Source organism: Anabrus simplex, chromosome 3, assembly GCF_040414725.1.
Source record: "Anabrus simplex isolate iqAnaSimp1 chromosome 3, ASM4041472v1, whole genome shotgun sequence".
NCBI lineage: Eukaryota > Metazoa > Arthropoda > Insecta > Orthoptera > Tettigoniidae > Anabrus > Anabrus simplex.
This window is the reverse complement of record NC_090267.1, coordinates 470,647,757-470,671,147: the sequence shown is the minus strand read 5'-3', so window position 1 is coordinate 470,671,147 and position 23,391 is coordinate 470,647,757. Positions and strand designations below refer to the sequence as shown.

Genomic DNA, 23,391 nt, shown 5'->3' with positions numbered 1-23,391 from the left:
CATCCATCCATCCATCCATCCATCCATCCATCCATCCATCCATCCATCCATCCATCCATCCATCCATCCATCCATCCATCCATCCATCCATCCATCCATCCATCCATCCATCCATCCATCCATCCATCCATCCATCCATCCATCCATCCATCCATCCATCCATCCATCCATCCATCCATCCATCCATCCATCCATCCATCCATCCATCCATCCATCCATCCATCCATCCATCCATCCATCCATCCATCCATCCATCCATCCATCCATCCATCCATCCATCCATCCATCCATCCATCCATCCATCCATCCATCCATCCATCCATCCATCCATCCATCCATCCATCCATCCATCCATCCATCCATCCATCCATCCATCCATCCATCCATCCATCCATCCATCCATCCATCCATCCATCCATCCATCCATCCATCCATCCATCCATCCATCCATCCATCCATCCATCCATCCATCCATCCATCCATCCATCCATCCATCCATCCATCCATCCATCCATCCATCCATCCATCCATCCATCCATCCATCCATCCATCCATCCATCCATCCATCCATCCATCCATCCATCCATCCATCCATCCATCCATCCATCCATCCATCCATCCATCCATCCATCCATCCATCCATCCATCCATCCATCCATCCATCCATCCATCCATCCATCCATCCATCCATCCATCCATCCATCCATCCATCCATCCATCCATCCATCCATCCATCCATCCATCCATCCATCCATCCATCCATCCATCCATCCATCCATCCATCCATCCATCCATCCATCCATCCATCCATCCATCCATCCATCCATCCATCCATCCATCCATCCATCCATCCATCCATCCATCCATCCATCCATCCATCCATCCATCCATCCATCCATCCATCCATCCATCCATCCATCCATCCATCCATCCATCCATCCATCCATCCATCCATCCATCCATCCATCCATCCATCCATCCATCCATCCATCCATCCATCCATCCATCCATCCATCCATCCATCCATCCATCCATCCATCCATCCATCCATCCATCCATCCATCCATCCATCCATCCATCCATCCATCCATCCATCCATCCATCCATCCATCCATCCATCCATCCATCCATCCATCCATCCATCCATCCATCCATCCATCCATCCATCCATCCATCCATCCATCCATCCATCCATCCAATTCAATTCAATTCAATTCAATTCAATTCAATTCAATTCAATTCAATTCAATTCATAAGAACTATTGGAAATCAAGAAATGAAGCAGGAAACAAATCAACATTAATGCATTGGACTATTTTAAGTGTTGCTAATATGGACAAATTCCATCAAGGAATAATGAACAATTTCACAAAATAGAGAAAACACTCCGCAATGCTGAATGTGGACAACAAAATATCAGAATTCAGGAATGCTAAATTGAGAGCTTACAAAACTGTAATCCTTCCAGAAGCTTTGTATGCAACGGAGTATTCGGCTATATTTTCAGACGGAAGAATAAGAAGAACGTAAGGGAGAATCCTAAGCAAAATTTGGGACCAATTTTGTAGAAGGGTATATACCAATCGAGACCAGTACCAGGTTTATACAAAGCATCAGAAAAAGTAAGTCACTCTTTCAGATTAAGATTCTTTGGTCACCTCTACAGAATGGACAAAGAGATAACATATTTTGGAACACTATGCATATTAGAAACCAAACGATCATATTTTTATACAATTAAATTACGGTTAATACGACGTGCATCTAAAGAACCGTACGTACCTCTTTCACTAAGCGTAACACAACCACTCACCTCTATGATTGAAATGAGCGATTCACTGCACCGGTTTAACAAAGGAATATTCTACTATGACCTTCTACTGTTATTTATGGTGAGACGATATGATTACCGGCCATTCTGCTTTTTACTTTTAGGCGTTTTTGTTGAAACATTTCTCATTATCGCGCACTATATCACAGAATGTTACCTCCAGACATGAGAATTAAGATAAGTTTTTATCGAAACCATTACAACACTTCTTACTAAACAACTGCAATTTATTTAATTTCTTAATTAAGAATAAAACTTTTATATTTCAGGAAGTTACACGTTTTCAGTCGCCAGACTGTGATTGCAGTTTTTACAGGTGTTTTATAACTTAGTGTTATTTTACTGTTCGACAAGTTTCCTTATTTAATTTTTTTCGTGGGATAGGAATGGTCTAAGAGTGGGAAAGAAACGGCCGTGGCCTGAATATTAAGGTACAGCCCCAGCATTTACCTGGTGAGAAACTGGGAAAAACACTTTCAGGTCTGCGAACAGTTTACCTTACTTAAAATACAATTGATTCCTTCCCACTCCTAGCCCTGTCCTCTCCCGTTGTCAACACAAGAACTTATTTAAGATAGCCTGCAACTCGTTATAATCCCTACCATTTAGGCACCACTCCCTACACAGCCTTAGAGCGTGCAGGAGGACACTGCCTATCACGTGAAATTATTATTCATGCCTTCTTGTTCGTAAATTAATGATTTCGACGTTAAATATAATTATTGGCATTTAAGGGTGTTTTGTTTTTATGTCGATATGCGTTAAATGAAGTATTAAAAATACTTCTGAGTACTGTCCATTGATCTCTCCATACTCGGTAATTCTTTCTGCCAATGACGACTTCAACCTAGACCTAATACAATTGAAGTATCTGCATTCCACATTCATATCAGAGATGGTAATGGTAGGCTTTATTGAAGCCTGTTATTAATGCATCCTAAAATATCTGGGAGTTAATATCAATCGGTGACTGACTTTCAAACAGCACAGAACTAGTATATCAAACAAACACAACTGCAGAATAAATAGTATTCAAGGCTAGAAAAAGCAAATAGGGATACAGATAAAATTGCACAGCGTTCTGCCACTATCGCACGCATCTAGACGAAATCGTACTCCCTGCCGGGAAATCATTGTTCAGCTGTGACTAATGTGGCGACTCATCGCAGACATTATCAGACCAATCCCCATCCACTGGTTATCTGTTTTATCAAATATTGCTACTCCATATACCAGAAAGAAAGCTTCCACGGATTTTACTTTCAAGACGACTGAGTCTAGTAAAAATTTATTCTTGTACAGTATTTCACGGGATCCTAAAAGAATGCCATGATTATCACGTATAGTGCCATGAACTATAATAATTTCGTGTGGCTATTTCTAGCCCTTGTAAGGAAGACCCTCAGATGAGGGTGGGCGGCATCTGCCATGTGTAGGTAACTGCGTGTTATTGTTGTGGAGGAGAGTGTTATGTGTGGCATGTGAGTTGTAGGGATGTTGGGGAACAGCACAAACACACAGGCCCAGGTCATTGGAATTAACCAATGAAGGTTAAAATCTCTGACCAGGCCGGGAATCGAACCCGAGACCCTCTAAACACAAGGTCAGTACGCTGACCATTAAGACAAACAGTCGGATGTGCCATGAACTGATCTACCATTAATGAACTTTGCCAATTAAAAACCATATGGAGAAAATATCGGAAAGAATATACACATCATATTGCCTACTTTGTTAAGAATCCTGTCAGAAAAGTTGAGGGCGTTAATTTTCCATCCTACTCTTCTCGTAGGCAGTTGTCCGACCCAATTAGTATTCGCTTAATGAGAACTAAGAAGAAGAAATTCCCATTACCCGAAGAAACATGTAAGTACTATTTATGTAATTTCACTTTATGGCTTTTGGCTGCAATGAAACTGTATTTACTAAAGAAAAACAAGCGGTGACACACATTGTAGAGAACAACTACTAAAGATGTTCTTCATTCCTGCCCTGAAGGGATAGGCGGGCCTCCAAGAGGGTGACGCCGTCTCTTAGGTTATGGTGAAGGAGATGTGCGGAGAAGGTGAGAGGGTTGGTGGCCGTGGCCTATATTAGGAACTGTACCGGAATTCGTCTTAGTACTCTCTCTTAGTCCAAACCTTCGTAAGGGTGTAGTGGCATCGCGCGACAATCCTTTTGGTGATCTTCCTCCAGAAGTCTCTGCTTTGGGCATGGTGACTTGCTTGCTGTAAGCTCATCCTGGTTAAGTTCTTGATCTGGTCCATCCATCGTAACGGCGCACGTCCTCTAGGTCTTCGGCCTTCGACTTTTCCCTCTATGATAAGTACAGGAGAATGGAAAAACCAAGGAAAGCCACTCTCAGGGCAGCCATCGGTATGGACCAGCCCGTATGGGTCTCGCGAATATAGAGCCACTGCTCCTCTGCACGGTTAGTCGGTCGTAGTGCAGAGCCATCGGACCAGTCGCATCTCACTCTGTAACAGTCGACCGTGAGGACTACCCTCTTAGAGCTTTTGAAGATGGATTAGAGACCCTTCCCAGTGTTACAGAAAATTAACAGAATGGTTGTCGAATCTGTAATAAATCCTTAAATGTGTATTTTTTGCTTCTATTTCATGTTTATATGTACTTTTTTTTTCTAGTGGTTTTACGTCGCACCGACACAGATAGGTCTTATGGCGACAATGGGACAGGGAAGGGCTAGGAGTGGGAAGGAAGCGGCCGCGGCCTTAATTAAGGTACAGCCCCAGCATTTGCCTGGTGTGAAAATGGGAAACAACGGAAAACCATTTTCAGGGCTGCTTATATGTACTTGTCAAGCCATACGATAATAATAATAATAATAATAATGAATGTACCATTAATTAGGCCTCTTCCTAAGTTTAAAATGTCGCCGTATCTTGGACTGTGGTGTTATGTTAAAAACTTCTCAACTGTACTATATCCAAGAAATTCTACATATTGGAACTAGATGTCTCTAGCAGCAATCTTCTAGTTTAACCTAGTGTTGTGTACTGGAACTATTTATCGAGGATATTTATGCTTGTTGCTTTGGTAACCTGATCTCTCTTCAATTGTTAATTTGTTATTTTGGAGTTGTAACTACTATTGTAAGGTTCAGCAGCCAATTAAAAACTCCTTTAAGAAATTATATTCCACCAATGGGAAAATTCATTACAGCATTGTTCTACAACTATCGGGCAGCCCTCTATAAATACTGTGAGTTTAGGTGCTAACATGTTCGTCTACAGCGAATCTTGAGTGTGGTACGTAAATGAGGTGGTTACCCTCGGGAGATGCTGAGGCGAGGCTTTACAGACACGTAAAGAAACGCCTTTGAACAAATTTCTGGCAGCTCGACGCCTCCGAAAACACTAAAAATTAATCGTGGTGCCATAAACAATTTATATTATTATGTATACCTTACCCACGTGCATATGAACTGCATCATACAATGATATGCTTGAGCAATGATGTATTCAAAATAGGAAGGTAATCTTGTTCATTCCATTTGGTAGAATATTTTTGTCGTGAGTATTTTATTCTTCCTTGTGCCGTCGAAAAATACTGAGAAGATGGGAGAAAATTGCACTGCTCAGAAGTAAGAAATCTGTAACGGGTTCAATGTGAAAGTGTTGGACTTTATATCAAAAAATTGTTGCCTACCATGATATAAATTTACTTTTGCAATTAGTGGAGCGTAAGAAAGGATTTGTTATTCGTGTAAAATACAGACATATCCATTTCACTCTTGCATTTGACCGTTGTCTGTACCTACAGTAGGTTAATTTCAATTTGATCTTCAAAGTTAATCTTATATACTATATTTGATGTTTTATATGGAATCTAAAACTAATTGCCAACGGCCGTGGCCGTGTTGAAACACCGGATCCCGTGAGATCTCCGAAGTTAAGCAACATTGGGCGTGGTCAGGAGTTGGATGGTTTGCCACGCGCTGTTGGTTGGAGGGGGGTAAGGGAATGGAGGAGCGGAAAGGAACTGGCCACCCTACCGCACGTAAACTCCGGCTCAGGAACACCTCCGCGGAGGTTCGGACCTGCCTTCGGGCAGAATAACCCTTACCCTTAAAACTAATTGTCTTTCTATCGTCCACTTGAAATGTCGTTTCATTATCGCCTAGATCTCAGGTCCTAATAAAACCCAACTTTCTATGTCTTCAGCATTTGTTAAATAATGTTTTCTACTTAACCTCCTATCAAGTGCTATGTCCAAGAAGGTGTATACGGGAATTAAGGATACAATGTTAATATGCATTCACGTGATGTCTAGTTGACAAAGCTATTCGTACTTACTTGGAATTCAGGCGTTGTTTTCGTAGTCATTCTAGGACTTATTACTCAGGGTAGCAGCTTGTGTTCTCAGAGTCTTACAACTCTGCTGTTGGCTTCTTCACTTCAACCACATCTTGGTGTTGACATAAGTATGCCTTAGCTGGGAGTCATCCCATAATGTGTGTAAGGAAACAGCGTCATACAGGAAAATGTGTGATGTGATGTTACCTAACAACAGTGCCTCAGAAGCTGCACAGGCCATGGATCTATATGCCATGGCCATCCATCTCAGTCTGAATGGTTGCTGTGCAACTTCGTGTCACACATTTAACTGAAAGACAAAGGGATAATTAGTATCTGGTTTTACAACAACGCCTTATCGTCGATCGTTGTTAGCCAATTTATATTATTGGACGCAAAATGACAAACGATTTCCACTCGTGTGATCGTCGAGCACATCAATCCTGCCTTCGTAGAATTCTTGACACCTCTTGTCCTTTCATAATTGTCCATAAATAGCAACAATTTGCTAATTGGTATACAATGGATGCTTAATTTTTGCTATAAAGAATTGTGTGATGAGAGTGGGGGACGTATCTTGTGTGATATACCACTTGTATTTGTAATGGAGTCACCGGTTATTTTGTTGCGTATGGGTTGCAGAGAGCTGCAGATTCACAATACATACATAATTCTCGAGTGGGTGTAAGTTAGGTTAGAGGTCAAATGTGCCGCGGTTCGGTCGGCTCAACAGACGCACCAACGTCGGCGCGGTCTAGGTGCCTGAGACCTCCAGATTAAGCTAAGAAGTGGCGTATGGACCTCAAACATCTAGTCACAAATCAATTGCTGTAGATTGGACTGGATTGTTCAGACTCTTGGTCAGGACGAACTTATTTTAACAGGTATTTGTTATTAGGCTGGGATCTTTCTGTAAGTAGCGTCATCAATCTACCGTAGACAATCCAGGCATCTACTTTCAAAAACCAGGCAGGTCCAATACACGAGCTTTAAACTGGATTATTCCGGTTTCAGACAGAATATGTTCAAACTATTTTCCACTAATGTCTTCTATTTTAGCTAAAGGATCACACGTAAGTGTTAAGAATATGTATGCCATATGTCTGTATAAGATTTTTCCATGATTTTTCAAGAAATTGAAAGCTGTACAGGTCCGGTTTTGAAACTATGATGACTGAAAATAAATTAGTGGCAATATTGATAAAATTATTTAATTAACCAAACCAAACCCCAGGGCACTTACGCCCTTGAAAGGGCCTTGGCCTGCCCAGTGACTGCTGCTCAGCCCGAAGGCCTGCAGATTTCGAGGAGTCGTGTGGTCAGCACGACGCATCCTCTCGGTCGTTATTCTGGGATTTCGAGACCGGGTATTTAATTAACTAACAAGTACAATTATTGTAGTACATTCCTTCAATGTGTCAAACGAGAGGTCTATTACTTTTTGCCAATGTCGGGAAGCCGTTAGGGACCGTTGGCAAGGCGTTCTCTGTTGATAACACGGCGGAGCGCCCTAATGAGCGGAGTACAGATGCCACGTCAGGAGATCGGCGGCCTCGGAAGAGTTCCTTCAACCTCGGAAAGAAGTGGATGTCACAAGGACTTGTGTGTGGTGGTTACGGAGGGTGTTCCAGGAACTCCCTAATAGGAGCTTGACACTGTATGTGACATGACAACGTTCCTTGCCACGCAACACGGTAGGACGATCAACTCGCAACGAACATGGACGTTTGAGATGCGTAGCCGGACGCACTTGGTAGTCACTGTTTACGTTTTCGTCCCTCAGGCACAGATTCTCATATGCCACAGTTGGTACATGTTTCACCCAACTTGGTTCCTGTGGACGTGGCTAACGTGGATGACGCCATTCATTCGATTGATGCTTTCATTCAGGCTCGTAGCCTCGTGCCCACGTCTCATCAACGGCGACAATTTTTTTAAATTATATTTCTTCGTGGCGTCGACCGCTGCAGATCCCTTACCACTACTTTCACCATATGATAGGAAGTGTAGAGTGTTGAATGTGAATAAAGGAACGTTAAAACGACAAAAACACCCACTCCGCAGGCCAGGGATATTAATCATTTACAATTTAAAAACCCCCTGACACGGCCGGCAGGGCCGCCGGGTGACAGGCGGACGCGTTGCCTCATACACCACGGGGCCGGATGAGATACGCTCCATAAATGCGTCTCCTTCATTTCGGTATCTATACGGGTGAATGTCAGCCAGTGCATATCGATGACATTCCTCTACGTCGGCGAGTTGATGTAGAAACCAATGAGACCCTATTTTCCTCTCGTAAAGGCAATTCGTCAGTATGTGTCACATCGTTTGATGACTCAGATCAACCTATAGGGATAATTTCCGGCGAGTCCATCCATGGTCTACGAAAATTAAGCCATTCACGATGTCAATCTGATCATGGGGAATGGACGGCCGACCTGTGCGGTGCAAATCCGCAGTCACATTCAGACCTACATGAAACTCCTTGCTCCATCGCGCAACCATCTAATACGCTCATGCAATCTCGCCACAGATTTCACGAAATCCTAGATAACATTGTGATGCATTTTGGCACGGGAAACTTAAATTTTCAATCAATCAATCAATCAATCAATCATTCAATCAATCAATCAATCAATCAATCAATCAATCAATCAATCAATCAATCAATCAATCAATCAATCAATCAATCAATCAATCAATCAATCAATCAATCAATCAATCAATCAATCAATCAATCAATCAATCAATCAATCAATCAATCAATCAATCAATCAATCAATCAATCAATCAATCAATCAATCAATCAATCAATCAATCAATCAATCAATCCAGATCTGCACTTAGGACAACCGTCCAGGTGTCATAATTCCTATCTGTTGTTTTCCTAGCCTTTTCTTAAATGATTTAAAAGATTTTGGAAATTTATTGATTTAGTGATTTGAGAACTAAAATCGATTAGTAGTAAAACACGGCATCCATTTTTATCTCGCCCTTTTCGTCTCTTTCTCTTCCCATCCCTTTTACACACACATACACAAACACACGCACGAATGACAAAAAATGATACACTATGATAAAAAAAAAACATGCAGGTAAGGAACGATTCGTAAAATTCCTTCTGAATGTGTATGTGTTTGAACATATTTTGATTACAATACGTTTTTATGACATTTTTTCTAGTGTTCAAATTGGTCTTTATTTTATCTCTAATAAATAGTACTACAGAGAATTTTCTTCGTGTAGCAATACTTGATTAGCACTTCCGTCCATTCCCATATCCTTGGGGATGATCTGTAAGTCCACAGGCTGAAATACAGGCAAAGTAAATCAGTTTGATATAATGTTGTGATAACAGTAAAGTGTTTAAATATCCATAGAAATTAATTTAACCTAATAGAAAACCAGATTCAAATACAGATACACCCTTTCTTCAGCTCTTATAATACACACATGCTGTGGTGGGTCATCAGAGTTTTTAAAACTGAAATTAGTGCGTAGGGAGGTGGTGTCGTGACACAGGTTTTGCCACGACGAGTAGTGATGAATAATCAGATTGTCTTCCCGAGCGGTAGCGAGTTTTACTTCAATGGGCCTGGGTGATTTGCTACGTGTGAAGAGACAAGTCCTCCGCTTCCCAAAACCTTCCTTTAATTGTAGACTGATGAATATATATAATTATATACAGTATTTACAATCTTCTTCTCGACCTCGATTATTAAAATATAAGGAAGACTTGGCGTGGTCGAAGTACAGACGTGAATATTCTAAAGCTTCCGCCCGCACGCCTAGTAGTATTGTTCCAAAAAAGCCTCGACTAGGGTGTGTATCCCTGTTTTATACCCTCTCTACGTTACGCCCTTCTTCTAGAAAGCAATAGAAGTTCTCGTCCTATGGTATCTGTCCACAGACACACCAAAACGGAATCGCCTCTTTCCGTTCACTTACTTTCCACCTTTTCTAGGGACATACTACGCACTTTTAGCAGGGTGTAGCTTCCTGCTTCATGACTCACCCTACCTCGACCAAGCCATTCTTCTAACTGCACAATGTTGCTTTCAACATTTGTGTGCCTTCAAACTCTTAAGACCTATGTGGTTCCTAATTTTACCTTAAATCTTTCTCCCATTATTATTATAATACCTTGGCCTCACTGCCATTACATAAATTTAAATACTAACCCATAATTTTCCCATAATATCAATGTATGTCTCAGCGACACCATTCCTCCCACGTTCCCGGTCACGGGTTCGATCCTCGGAAGAGTGAGTCGTGAGCTCGAACTGGGGGCGGTCACGACAGTGGCATGCATTACTATCGCCTAAATTTATTTGATTAATTTCCCCAGTTATTTAGAAGTTCACCCCCGTTCCAGATTTCCTCTCAACACAACTCTTATTGCGTACTTAATCGAACACACATCACTCTGCTCTCCAGGAGTCCTATCACAGCGCGCCATAGCTCAGAGAGCAGTTCACTCTAGAGCACACCGTATTTCCCATAATCAAGGCCGTCTTTCTCGGTTGAAGCTCTTACAAGAAACTCGTAACTCACTCGCGGCCATCTTGTGAATCACTCGCAACCGTCCCGTAACACATTCACGGCCATCTCGCAACTCACTCACGATCGGCTCCTAACTCATTCGCAACTATCTCGTAACTGATTCGCGACCGTCTCGTAACACATTTGTGGCTGACTCAAGATTGACCAACTTCGCGCAGCTGCACTCTTCACATAGGCTCACGCAAGTTTCTCGTAGCTACCTTTTCCGAGTAATTCCTGGCGTATTCTTCACTGTCAACCAGCTTCTAGCTGCTTCTAAAATGCTTTCTTACTGGAAGCCCCAATAATTCACCGGTGGTATTAGTTTGTTTGAAGCTGGCTCAACGTACATCGTCTCCACTGTGCCGGCATTGCAGAGTTGACCCCTTCCACTCCAGAAATTCTTTGCCACACTACACTACATTACCACTAATGAATGGACACCGCCTGAATGGAACGTAGACTGATCCTCAGCGACACTCAAGCATATCATGATCATGTATAAAGCCATGAGTTTTTGACAGATACATTTTCTAACTTCCACAGTCGAAATGGATATTCGAAGAGAGCTCAGTGAGTCTGAAAGAGGAATGATTATCGGTGTCCACCAATTTGGTCATTCAATGCGTGAGATCTTTGGCAAGTTTCAGACTCCTCATTCAAGAGTGTGTTTTATAGCAGTAAAAGAATGGAAACGCAATAGATTTATAAAATTCCCACCTCGATCAAAGCATACAAAACAATGTAGTGATGACTTGGTAATTAGGTGAAGTCAAACAGGCAAGCTTCGGTAAAATCTGTGACATTCAGCAAGAGTTGCCAGTAATCACACCATTCGTAGGCAGATTTTGCACTTGGATTTCATGGGCGAGCTGTGGGAAATGAATCATGAACCTGTTTCCAGTCATTAGATCGGGTCAGGAATGGGATGAAGCCCATGAAGCGGTGAGAATAGGAACTCTGCCAGCTGCCGAAGCATTTTGAACTCCACTGGGTCAATAATTCATGATTGACAGTTGAAATGAAATAATAGATTAGAGTGTTTCTGGAATGAAAGATAACAGGAGAACTGGAGTACGCGGAGGAAAATCTGTCCCGCTTTCGCTTTGTCAAGAACAAATAGCACATGGAGTGATCGGGATTTGAAAGACGGAACCCAGCTTTGAGAGGAGGGCGCCTGAGCCACGGAGGCACCTCTTCTTGTTTATACATGAATCATTTCTTGAAAGCAAATAAAAGCAAAGGAGGTATTCAGTCTCGTGTGAATATCCCCCTGTTAACGTTCCTGAAATAAACTTCTTCTCATTTTTTCTTGTAGAATTTAATCTACAGTGATTTGCTTGAAAGAATGAATTGCTGTGGGTCAGCTCAGCTAGCATACTGATTTTGCTGGCAATATTTAATTCAGCCACATTTCGAACAGTGGACTTCATTTCGGAATTTTATATCTAAACATGGCCACGGAAAATTTTAATTCAAAGGATTTCCTTAACACCATATCATATAATAGACTAGCAGATGTACCCGTGCTTCGCTACGGTATTCTACATTGTATTCGAATATCGAAGTAAACACTGTACATGCAGTAAATAAGATTGTTTTAAAATTGCATGTCTCTTAGCGTCATCCGAGAAACAGCATGGGGAGGTCCCAATACGCTGTTTCCAATATAAACTGTTTTTTACCGATTTGTGATATAACAGCAGGGACATTTGCCTACTGCCATTAACTGTAGAGTTGGGAAGTTAACATTATAATTGCAGTCCCCATTGCCTACTGCGCAGTCACAATCGATTTGGAGAGTTTTCATTACAATGGCAGCCCACCTTTCCTACATCCAGACAGATAACAGTTGAGGAGTTTTTATTATTATGGCAGGCAACTACCCTACTATAAGACGAAATTTAGTTGTGCAGTTATCATTATAATGTCAGGCCCCTTTTCCTACTTCCAGCCTGCTTACTGCCAGTCACACCAAGTTGGTGAGTTTCCATCAAAATAGCAGGCCACTATGCCTAATTCCAGACACATTTTAGATGAGTACATTTGTTTATAATGGCGGGCATCCTTGCCTACTGCCAAACACAATCAGATATGGGACTTTTAAACAAAACTGCATGTTCCCTTGCCTTCTGCAAGTCAAATCGAGAAGTGAACTATTCATTACAATGGTAGGCTTCCCTTACTGATGCCAGATACACAGAAGTTGCAGAAGGACCCCATTCCTACTGCCAGTCAAAGTCCGTGTGGGGAGTACTGATTACAATAGCAGACACACCCTTTCTCCATCGCTACAAATCGACATCAGTGAATATAAAATATATAGATCGACATACGAAAGTATATGCGTGTTTACAATATTGCAGACCTTCATTTACAGATGAACTGCTGCTATACGTACGTCATATCGACAAAGGATTGTACCATAAGACGCCGAATTTAGTGACATAAATGGCTGGTCCTATGATATCTCATCTATTCTTGGGCCTGATTGAGTTAGAAACGTTGAACAGGGTAAAGTTCTTGTAAGATTACCTCACATTGCATTACTTTTCGGATAATTATGTGACAGCTACATACATAGCATTTGGCTAATATATATAACTACTGGGTGGGCCAATTTTCATGAAGAGTTTAATGATTCTATATTTCCTATAAGTGATTGAAAGTATGAATTATGGATGTGAAAAGTCCAAATTTTCTTAACATCGATAAATAGAGAATAATCAAACGTAAAAGGGATACAGATACGACAAAAAGTCATAAGACTAAGGTTGTAGATCATTCCAAATTGAACGGAGATTGTGCAATATGTTGTATGATAGGACTTCCCTAAGGTCTGCACCATCATTAAAATTGCCTCTATATTTCGATATTCTTCGGGGATAAAAAGTGAAACATTTAAAGATCTTGGAAGTTTTCCGTCCGTTACAGGCTAGAACGTATAATTTTGTCAAATTCCAAATTTCTTCCTCGCCTGGCAGATTATGCCGCAATCTGGATTTTGGGCGAGGAGGGTAAAAATTACGACTTTCAGGAAACTAAACCAAAAAATACGCAGATGGTCATTATTACCCCTTAAACTGGTATCTGTGTGAAAATGTCGCCAAAATAGTCAATCTAAAGGAACACAGTCGTTACGATTTTATTTATATAGATAAATAAGGTATCTGCTCCATGTACAATAACTTTTGGGCTATGTCCGCTGGACTTAACCTGAAAAACTGACCATTCATGATATCTCCCTTATTAATCCTCCTGACGAAAAAATGCACATGAAGAAAAAGTTTTAGAGATGGAATTCCATCACGTTTGGTCGATTTCCAGTCAGGTTGGTCTTTTACTGTATACAGGATGAAGCGAAATTCGCGTACTCGGGCGTCGCAGCGCGTCTCCTCACATGCCAGCAATAAAAAATGTATCATACAAAAGTTCGTCCTGCGTGTATATCCGGCAGAAAAAGAGCGTTGAAAAGTGGCTATCTGGCAACACTGTAACCACATGCAGGTTAACTACCTTTATCAGCACGTACTAGTCGTGCTGTGCAGTTGGTGCGACGGATATAGTTATTGATTAGCACGCAGGAGGTCGTGAGTTTGATCCTGGGTTGAGGCGTACTTTTTTATTTGCTAATTTCCATCGGACATAACATACTGTAATACAGTAAGACACCGTTTCTTAAGTTACGTGTTACATGTTCGTTCGTAATCTGCTTACCCTCCAGGTTCGGTTTTTCCCTCCGACTCAGCGAGGGATCCCACCTCTACCGCCTCAAGGGCAGTGTCCTGGAGATTGTCTTTCGGTCGGGGATACAACTGGAGAGAATGACCTGTACCTCGCCCAGGTGGCCTCACCTGCTATGCTGAACAGGGGCCTTGTGGAGGGATGGGAAGATTTGATGGGACAGGCAAGGAAGAGGGAAGGAAGCGGCCGTGGTCTTAAGTTAGGTACCATCCCGGCATTTGCCTGGAGGAGAAGTGGGAAACCACGGAAAACCACTTCCAGGATGGCTGAGGTGGGAATCGAACCCTCCTCTAATCAGTTGACCTCCCGAGGCTGAGTGGACCCCGTTCCAGCCCTCGTACCACTTTTCAAATTTCGTGGCAGAGCCGGGAATCGAACCAGGACCACCACACCACATCACACCACAGAGGCGGACAGGTTACATGTATCCTACATTTACAAAATTAGTAACGCTGAACACGTTGTAACGCATCTAGTAGATGAAGTGGTGCTAATAAATTCACGCCTACGACGAGGAAAGGACGTCTTTCAAAACTGACCAATGAAAACGAATGTTCGTGCATTTCTAGGATCGTAGTATGTAAGTGCAAATGGTTTCTAGAGGACTCGCTGCAATCGCTGTTGACGATTAAAATGCCAGATGCCATACCACCTGGACTACATTTACGAAATAAAATACATACGCCTCAAACCAGGATCGAACCCCTCGACCTCCTGCATGCTAACCCAAAACTCTATCCACTGCACCAACTGCAGATTGCCACTCTTCAACGTCCTTTTTTCCCCGGATATACTCGCAGGACGAACTTTTGTGAGAGACATTTTTATATTGCTGGCATGTGAGGAGTCGCGCTGCGACGCCCAAGTGCGCGAATTTCGCTTCACCGTGTATATTGTGGAAGAGTAGAATCTCCATTTCGGTTCCCTATAAAACACCAGTCCATTCCGGGAACATGAAATGTTATTGACCTTTAAAACCTACCTTTGGACAAGTGGATGCTAAATATATATAGTTTGGTTCGAATATCTTCAGTAGTTTTCAAGTTGTAAGAAATACGCTTTACACGCACCCACTCTTGAGTTAAGTCCGAAGCGACTTGTACCGAAAAACGGTCCGTTAATTATATCTCCCTTATTAATCCTCGTATCGAAATGATGCACATAAGATAAAAGGTTTAGAGATTAATTTCCATTAGGGCAGGTAGATTTCCATTAAGTTTGGTTGTGTATATTTTTTGGGAGTGCAAAATCACGATTTCGGTTTCGTATAAACTCCCAGTCATTTCAGGGATTTAGAAACTCTATTTACCCTAAAACCTACCCCAGGAGAGGTGTATTCTTAATATGAAGTTTGGTGGAAATATATCCAGTGATTCTAACACTCGCGTACATACGAGGTAATTAAGGAAGAAAATAATACAGTTAAGAAAGTAGAAGTTAATGGAAAATTGATTATAACTGAGGACAGCCTTATAACGACAAATATGTATATGCCAAGTGAATGTATTGGAAAATAAAATGCCCCTCAATAAATGATGCTGGTGTGAGTTATGGATATAATAAAGCGGTAACAGAGGACAAATTTAGGCGCAGTGATTCTTAGCTAAACGGATAAGAAGATGACTAATGGTGTTATTACTTAATCTATTCGACGGCGGTTATAACCTTCAACGATATTCCGCCAATATCCCGCAAATAGGCCGATTTACGCCTCTCCTGCCTTCTACCCAAGGAACAACCACGAAATTAAAAGCATGATGAGGAAAATGTCAGTACGTTACTTCCCTGCTGGCAAGCAGTCAGAGACGTTGCCTTGGTAACCTTTAGGTTAGTTGTCGGTCTGTCGGACACTCAATGCAGAGCATGATACCCGCAGAAAATAGTAAATTTCTTCGTCATGTGAAGAGAAAGGGAAATTATGAACAGAACGAAAGTTTTTTTTATAATGAAGAGACGTTTCACGTACGGTCCACGGAGTTTACAGAAACTAATAGTATAAGAGAAAGTGGAGGAATACCTTTCTGGTTTTCCTACAAAACCCCCGTCTATTCAAAGATTTTAAAGTTATATGCATACTGAAACCTTCCCCGGGAGGACTAAACTCTAAATGTGAAGTTTGGTTGCGATCTATCCAGCCGTTTCGACGTGATGGTGGAACAGACAAACAGACAAACGGACTCGAAAAGTAAAAACCACCGATTTGGTCTTGAGTTGACCTAAAACCGATAAATATCAGAAAAATTGGCAAAATAAAAGAAATTACAGACAGAACCCCCCCCCCCTACAACTTTATTTATATAGATAAGGAGTTAAAAATCCACCTTATCTGTTATTCTCGGTTAAATTTAGACTTAAAAATGACTTTTTAAAATTTAAACCTTATCATATGTTCGAATATCAAGGTTTATTTTGTTTTGATTTGCCGATTGGAATTTTATCGATTGTGCCCAGACGGTTCATGAACGGCTATTTTCCTGTTTTTGTGAACTTTGCATACTAACTGCGCTTTCAGAGTAATATAGGACTAAACTTAACCTCTCTATTCGATGAAAGAAATTAAGCATTTAAATGTGTTGTACCAACGGGCGTCGTGAAGTGTAATAAACGTACTTAAAATTATTTTAAATTGGTTTCCAACAGATTAATACATTTTTTATTATTTAACTTATGCTTATCATAACAGCAATTTACGGATAGTTAATCCACTCTTTTCCCATTTTACATGAGGCTTGCGCAAGGCCATCACATTTATAACACTGTAATTTCAATAAAACACCGCTCTGTTGATGTATTTCTTATTGGAAAACTTCGTGAAAGGTACATAGCGCATTTGTTAATGACACCTTGATAGTACGACGAGATGACAATCTCGTTGTTTAGTTTCTTAAATGACCGGGCGAGTTGGCCGTGCGCGTAGAGGCGCGCGGCTGTGAGCTTGCATCCGGGAGATAGTAGGTTCGAATCCCACTATCGGCATCCCTGAAAATGGTTTTCCGTGGTTTCCCATTTTCACACCAGGCAAATGCTGGACTGTACCTTAATTAAGGCCACGGCCGCTTCCTTCCAACTCCTAGGCCTTTCCTATCCCATCGTCGCCATAAGACCTATCTGTGTCGGCGCGACGTAAAGACCCTAGCAAAAAAAAGTAGTTTCTTAAATGAACAATATTAGCGGTCATTTTACCACCATCAGTATCATTAGTAGGATAAGCAGGCGAACATTGGCAGCATTCTTTCTAAATATATTCAAGCCTCATTCTAACAAATAATATTTTAAGTCGAGGAGTAAGGTCAAATACTTTATAAATACAAGTTTCCTTATATAATGAAAGCCTCTACAGCCTTTACTTAAGAAATAGTGAGTGCTTTCGTACCTTGTATCCATTTGTTGTGATATCATCTGTGTTTAAGTTCCTCTTGGGAACGTACTTCCTGATGACTGGACTCAGAAGCTTACGGTCTACAGTTCTGATATCATTAGCCCCTGTGAAGAAGGTGACCACCAAGCCCACTACTACCGTTACAACAAGGGACAGGGGAACGTTCCACAAATAGGAAAGTCGATACAAATAGAAGACGTCGCTGAAAAAAAAGGAGAGAGTATTAGATTACAGCTTATTCTAAAGGAAATACATTACATGGATGTTTGGAAATAAGATGTTATCAATAATGAGCTTATTCAGTAGTAGTTACTACCTCACAATGTAACTGTTCGACCCCTCATCAAAACACTTGGGGAGATGAAAGTTATTATCTTGGGACACATGAATATCAAATAAACTATTTGTGGCTTGCCCGAAAATTGCCACGCAAATAGAAACAATTAACATTCCATGGTTTCCCATTTCTCTATGTGATGTATGGGCGCCAGGGTTACAGTTTTAAACAAAACTGTAAACCAAAATTTATATTTACTAGCATAGAGACTTACACTTAAATCACAGGGGTAGGATTTTAAATAATTAACCATTAAGTATCACTTAAGAAAGAAAATTAACGCAATATAAAATACAAATGAATTTATTATACAAAAAAAAAATTAGATGAATCGGAAAAGTTCCTTAAAGCGTGGAGGAATTTATAATTTACTCTACTGAATTTACTATTGCTTGCTTTATCTAATTGAAGCTCACCAATTGCAGCTTCCGTTGAAGTCATCTGGTTTCCGTGGTTACACGTTCTCTTCTTCTCGATGTAGAATTTGCTCCATGGACATCCTTCCTTTTTTTTTGCTAGGGGCTTTACGTCGCACCGACACAGATAGGTCTTATGGCGAAACATCCTTCCTTCCTTCTCTGATATGGTACGAGCTATCTGGACTAGCGCTCTCTACTTGCCTAGTCTTTAAATTAGACATTGGCCCTATACTTGTAAAAACTGATCAGCGTTGATCGTATGAGGAGAAAATTCAGAGATATGAATTTTTCCATATTAGTAGAAATCTCAATCCAACTGAGCTATACTATTTATACGGTACAGATTTGTACCAAATTCCGTAGACTTGAACTAAACATAGTTCTTCGTCCAGAAGATTTACTGAAAATAACACAAGCCGTAAGGTTGTTTCGTCTCACGCAGATCCGATAACATTACCGCACCTATGTACTGTATCGACGCGACAACACATTGTACAAAAATAACTATGTCGCTGAGCGACCACACACTGTTTCAAAAATCAAATAACGTCGTTCAAAGTAGATGTTCACAGTAGAAGTAGTAGTGATGGAGTCTCCGTAAGTATCTCGCTCCGCACTTGATAATATCACCGGGCTCCCCCACTCTTGGTAACAGCTTAATCTCAGATCTCTATACAACAAAACATCTGATTCATTATCGCATTATCATCTCCCCTTCTCTTCTTTCTTGTCGAGTCCAGTAGGCGTGGCGATGATGTACTCTGCTGGTATGCAAGCCTCGCGCGCGGTTCGCTGTTTATTGCCTTCGCCAAACCCATGAGTCACGCAATATCCCAACTTTAAGACTAACTTTCCGTATACACAAATATGAGATGAAATGAAAACAACTATGACCCAACATATTGACCGTATTTACAACATAATGAATTCCTATCCTACATAATATAATAATTTAAATAATAAAACGGTGTTATCATATATACAATATGATTCCAAAAGGCCTTGATTACAAATGATTGACGTTGAATAAATATGTTATTACGAATAATTGCCGATGGCGGATAAACTTGATATCAAATGATATCGCGTAAAATGATATTATATTAAATTAGTAGGGCTGGAGAAGCCTGGACGGTTACATACGCCCTCCTGTTATTTACAGATATTACATATATGAAAATAACACACTACACCAAAACGGCTGATATATACATCTTTACATCTTACGAACACTTAATAAAAACATACATGATCAAATATTGTATCTCACTGTAGATTGTCTGTTTCAACGATACCAGATAACATTAGTAATAATTCCTGCCGATTTTCTTGCGAAAGTTTGTCAGCAACACTCATAATATTTACAACATAAGGTAAATAACACTATCTTTGCACTTCACCATCAAAGTGTTCGGCAGTTCCAGGTTATAATATATATACACCACACACCGTAATCACACGTGGCTTACCTCTCTTAGATGGCCGCAAGCAATTTCTTGTTTTCATTGCAAAAAATATGACTACTTAGAAAATTATTGCATTTATTTATTTATTTATTTATTTATTTATTTATTTATTTATTTATTTATTCACGAAGCACAAGATACAGCTACACTGAGCAAATTTCACTTGCACTGTCAACAGACTATTTAACAAACGTAAACTTTCGTAATAAAATATAACAAACATAAAAAATATAACAAGATTAGGTACACAGCCTACTAATAACTGTCCAAATCGAAAACCATGAGAACGTCCATGTTCATAGCCGAGTCGTCGTGGGTCAAGATGGCGGTATAATCCCTTCACATCAACTTACCTTTAAGATACTATTTACACACCTCTCGAATACACATTTATTTGATGCTATATCAAGCTCTTGTCTCCTATTAATATTGTTAAAGAGTGTTGGGAGGCGGATTAGGAAAGATCGTTGAAGTATTGAGTGCTGAGTGTGGGGAATGTGGAGAAGGTCTTTGGTTCTGGTGGAGCGGGAGGGAACGCGGAGAGAGAAGAGAGAAACAAGATGTTCCGAGCGGTAACGTCCATTTAAGATCTCGTGGAGGAAACTCAGGTCAGCTACCTGTCGCCTGATGTGCAGCGGTGACACATTAATTGCCATTAATACCTGCTGCGTAGACAGATTTCTGAGCTTGGGGTTTCTGTTTCTTACAATTGCAGCTAAGAAGGACACTGCTCTGTCTAACTGCTTAGTATTGGAGGGGGCGGCTGTTGTCCAAATCGGAGAGCAGTAGTTTAAGAGAGGTTGAACGATCGTGAGGAAGAAGTGACGAAGAGCAATGGGGTCAGAAATTTCTGTGAAGCGATAGAGAATGCCTAGTAATTTCATAGCCTTGGTTGTATATGTTTCTATATGGGTCTTAAATTGTAATTTTGTATCGAATATTACACCTAGGTCACGCTGTTGCGTAACCACGGTGATGGGCTTGTCGAGTAGGTAATATGATGTCGGTAGAGGATATTTACGCAGTGTTATGGTCATGTGGCTGCATTTTTGTGGATTGGGGATAAGTTTCCAAGTACGGCACCAGTTCGAGAGGGCATTAAGTGAGGACTGTAGCAGAGCTGCATCTGCTGCATTCCTGATTCCTGTCAGGTCTAGGTTCACAACCTATACATGAATTCACGTTTTCAAACTCAAGTAAATTTAATGTTGTCAAAACAACATCGGGGAGACATTACACTTAATTCGCAGAAATATATCGTCTCAGAGAGCGAATATTATAAGTGCCCAACATGACACGATTACCATCTTTCAATCTGTATGCACAAGGACCAACCCGACAATGAATGTGGAATGGACCCTGATACAACAAAAAGAATTTCTACGTCACCTTCTCTTCACTGGACGAAAGCATGCGAACACGTAACAGAACAGAATCTCCTACCTGAAATTCGTCTAACACCTGACGTTTCTGCTGTCTGCTACGCTTCTCAGCCGCTTTAATCAAATTCTCTCTCGCTAACCTGACATATATCTGAGAGTCCCGCTGAGGTTCCTGTGTAATACCTAGTACTTTTGTCAGCTCATTCCTTGGATTGCTGCCAAAATGAACCTCTAATGGGGTGAATTTCGTACTATCATGCTGTACTATGTTAATCCATTTCTCAATCAACGCTAAAGAACCAACCCACGCAGTGTGCTTGTCATGAACTAAAGATCGAAACATCCTACCTAATTCCTTCATCGTGCGTTCACACATATTCCCTTGCGGATTCCTAATTGAGGAAAAAACATGTGTGATACCTAACTCTGTCATCACAGCCTTCCACTTCTTCGAGGTAAATTGAGATCCGCTATCAGATAATAACCTCCTAGGCGTACCTAATTCCTGAACATACTTGTCACTAATAATCTTACTACAACTAAGACCTGTCGCTTTTCTCAATAAAAGATTGACACCCTGACTACTCGAAACTTCAATAATACCATCCTCTAACATAGCTTCAATTTGATTGTCTACTGCTTTAGCATATTTATGTGGTATCGGATATCTCGGTCCAGCGAATATACTTTGATCCAGCACTGAAAATGAATGTTCATACACATGTGTTTTGCCAGGTTTCGATGAAAATACTTCCTTGAGTTCTCTCAACACATACAACAATCGGTCCCTCTGACCTTCTTCCAAATTGCTACTATCTACCGCTTCTCTCAAAGCATCATCGTGGTTCTCCTCTAACCACACTTCACACAACTTAAAATCCGCTCTCTCTTCTTCATCTTTTGAAACCTCATTAACATACCATATGTTACAAACCTCCACTTTCGTCTGAACTTCGGGATCCCGCGTGACTTTAACATCCTCATTATCCCACCTTAAATATACTATCGCCTCATTGTAATCTAACCGAGCTGAGTATAAACTTAGCCAGTCAGATCCCAAGATAACATCAAATATAAGATTCGGAATAACAAGTCAGATCTGAATTTTCGACTTCCCGTTAATACAAATAGGTATGGCAACTTGTTTACATATTTGCTTGGATCTTTTACCTACAGCATTGACGATATATGTGGATTTCACAGGCATTTTCTCAATCTCAATATTCTCCTTCTTTCTGTCCTCATACCACTTCGAACTTACACATGATCTTTGACTGCCTGAATCCAATAAAGCCTGATACTGCGCCCACCATACAACGATCGTAACAACGGGGTTCTCACTTTTAATACCAACTTCGACTTGATTTACTTCCACCTATCGTAATAACTCATCTCTAACATCGAGATCGTAATCCATGTGCGTCATTACACAATTTCTCGCAACATGTACTGAAGACTGATAATCTGATCTCTCATTACCGTCTACTATCAGTTTAAATTACTTTGTCTCCTTGTATCCTGATTTCGGCTTGTACCTTCCTCTACATTGTGTTCCCTCTGAACATTCCTATTTTACTGTTGTGACTGATTACCTACAGGTTGTTGTGTCGGTTGAAACTGACCACGGTGATTGTGTTCTTGTCTTCTGGGTGGTGATTGATAGTTTGTGTGATCTCGTGTACTACTACTATTTCCTAACGCATCGAAACTTGCTAGCAATCTTTCCATTCCCTGAATATACTCTATCTGTAGCATACAGCTTGCTTCGCGGATTTTGTTGGGAAAATGTCTGAGTAATAACTTCACAATATCTCTCTTCGCTGACATCCCATCTATGTTTTTAGAAATCATAACATGGGCCCAAAAATACTCTGTCATAGAAACTCCCTCGTGTGGCCTAAATTTCCCACAGAAAATGCGTTCTCTTTCCCTGCTTTGTATAGCTTCACTCCAAAATTTTTCCGTGAATTAT

At 40.8% G+C, this 23,391-nt stretch overlaps 1 protein-coding gene across 1 annotated transcript in view; it reads right to left on the bottom strand.

Moving 5' to 3' along the window:
• The window catches only part of LOC136866867 (sodium-coupled monocarboxylate transporter 1), a 100,476-nt gene that overhangs the window by 6,935 nt on the left and 70,150 nt on the right, over positions 1-23,391 (bottom strand). The window contains exons 14-15 of the mRNA XM_068226876.1: positions 17,810-18,017; positions 9,403-9,459 (exon numbers count right to left, since the gene is read on the bottom strand). Of these exons, the coding sequence (XP_068082977.1) occupies positions 9,403-9,459; positions 17,810-18,017 (265 nt within the window). The remainder of the gene's footprint in view (positions 1-9,402; positions 9,460-17,809; positions 18,018-23,391) is intronic.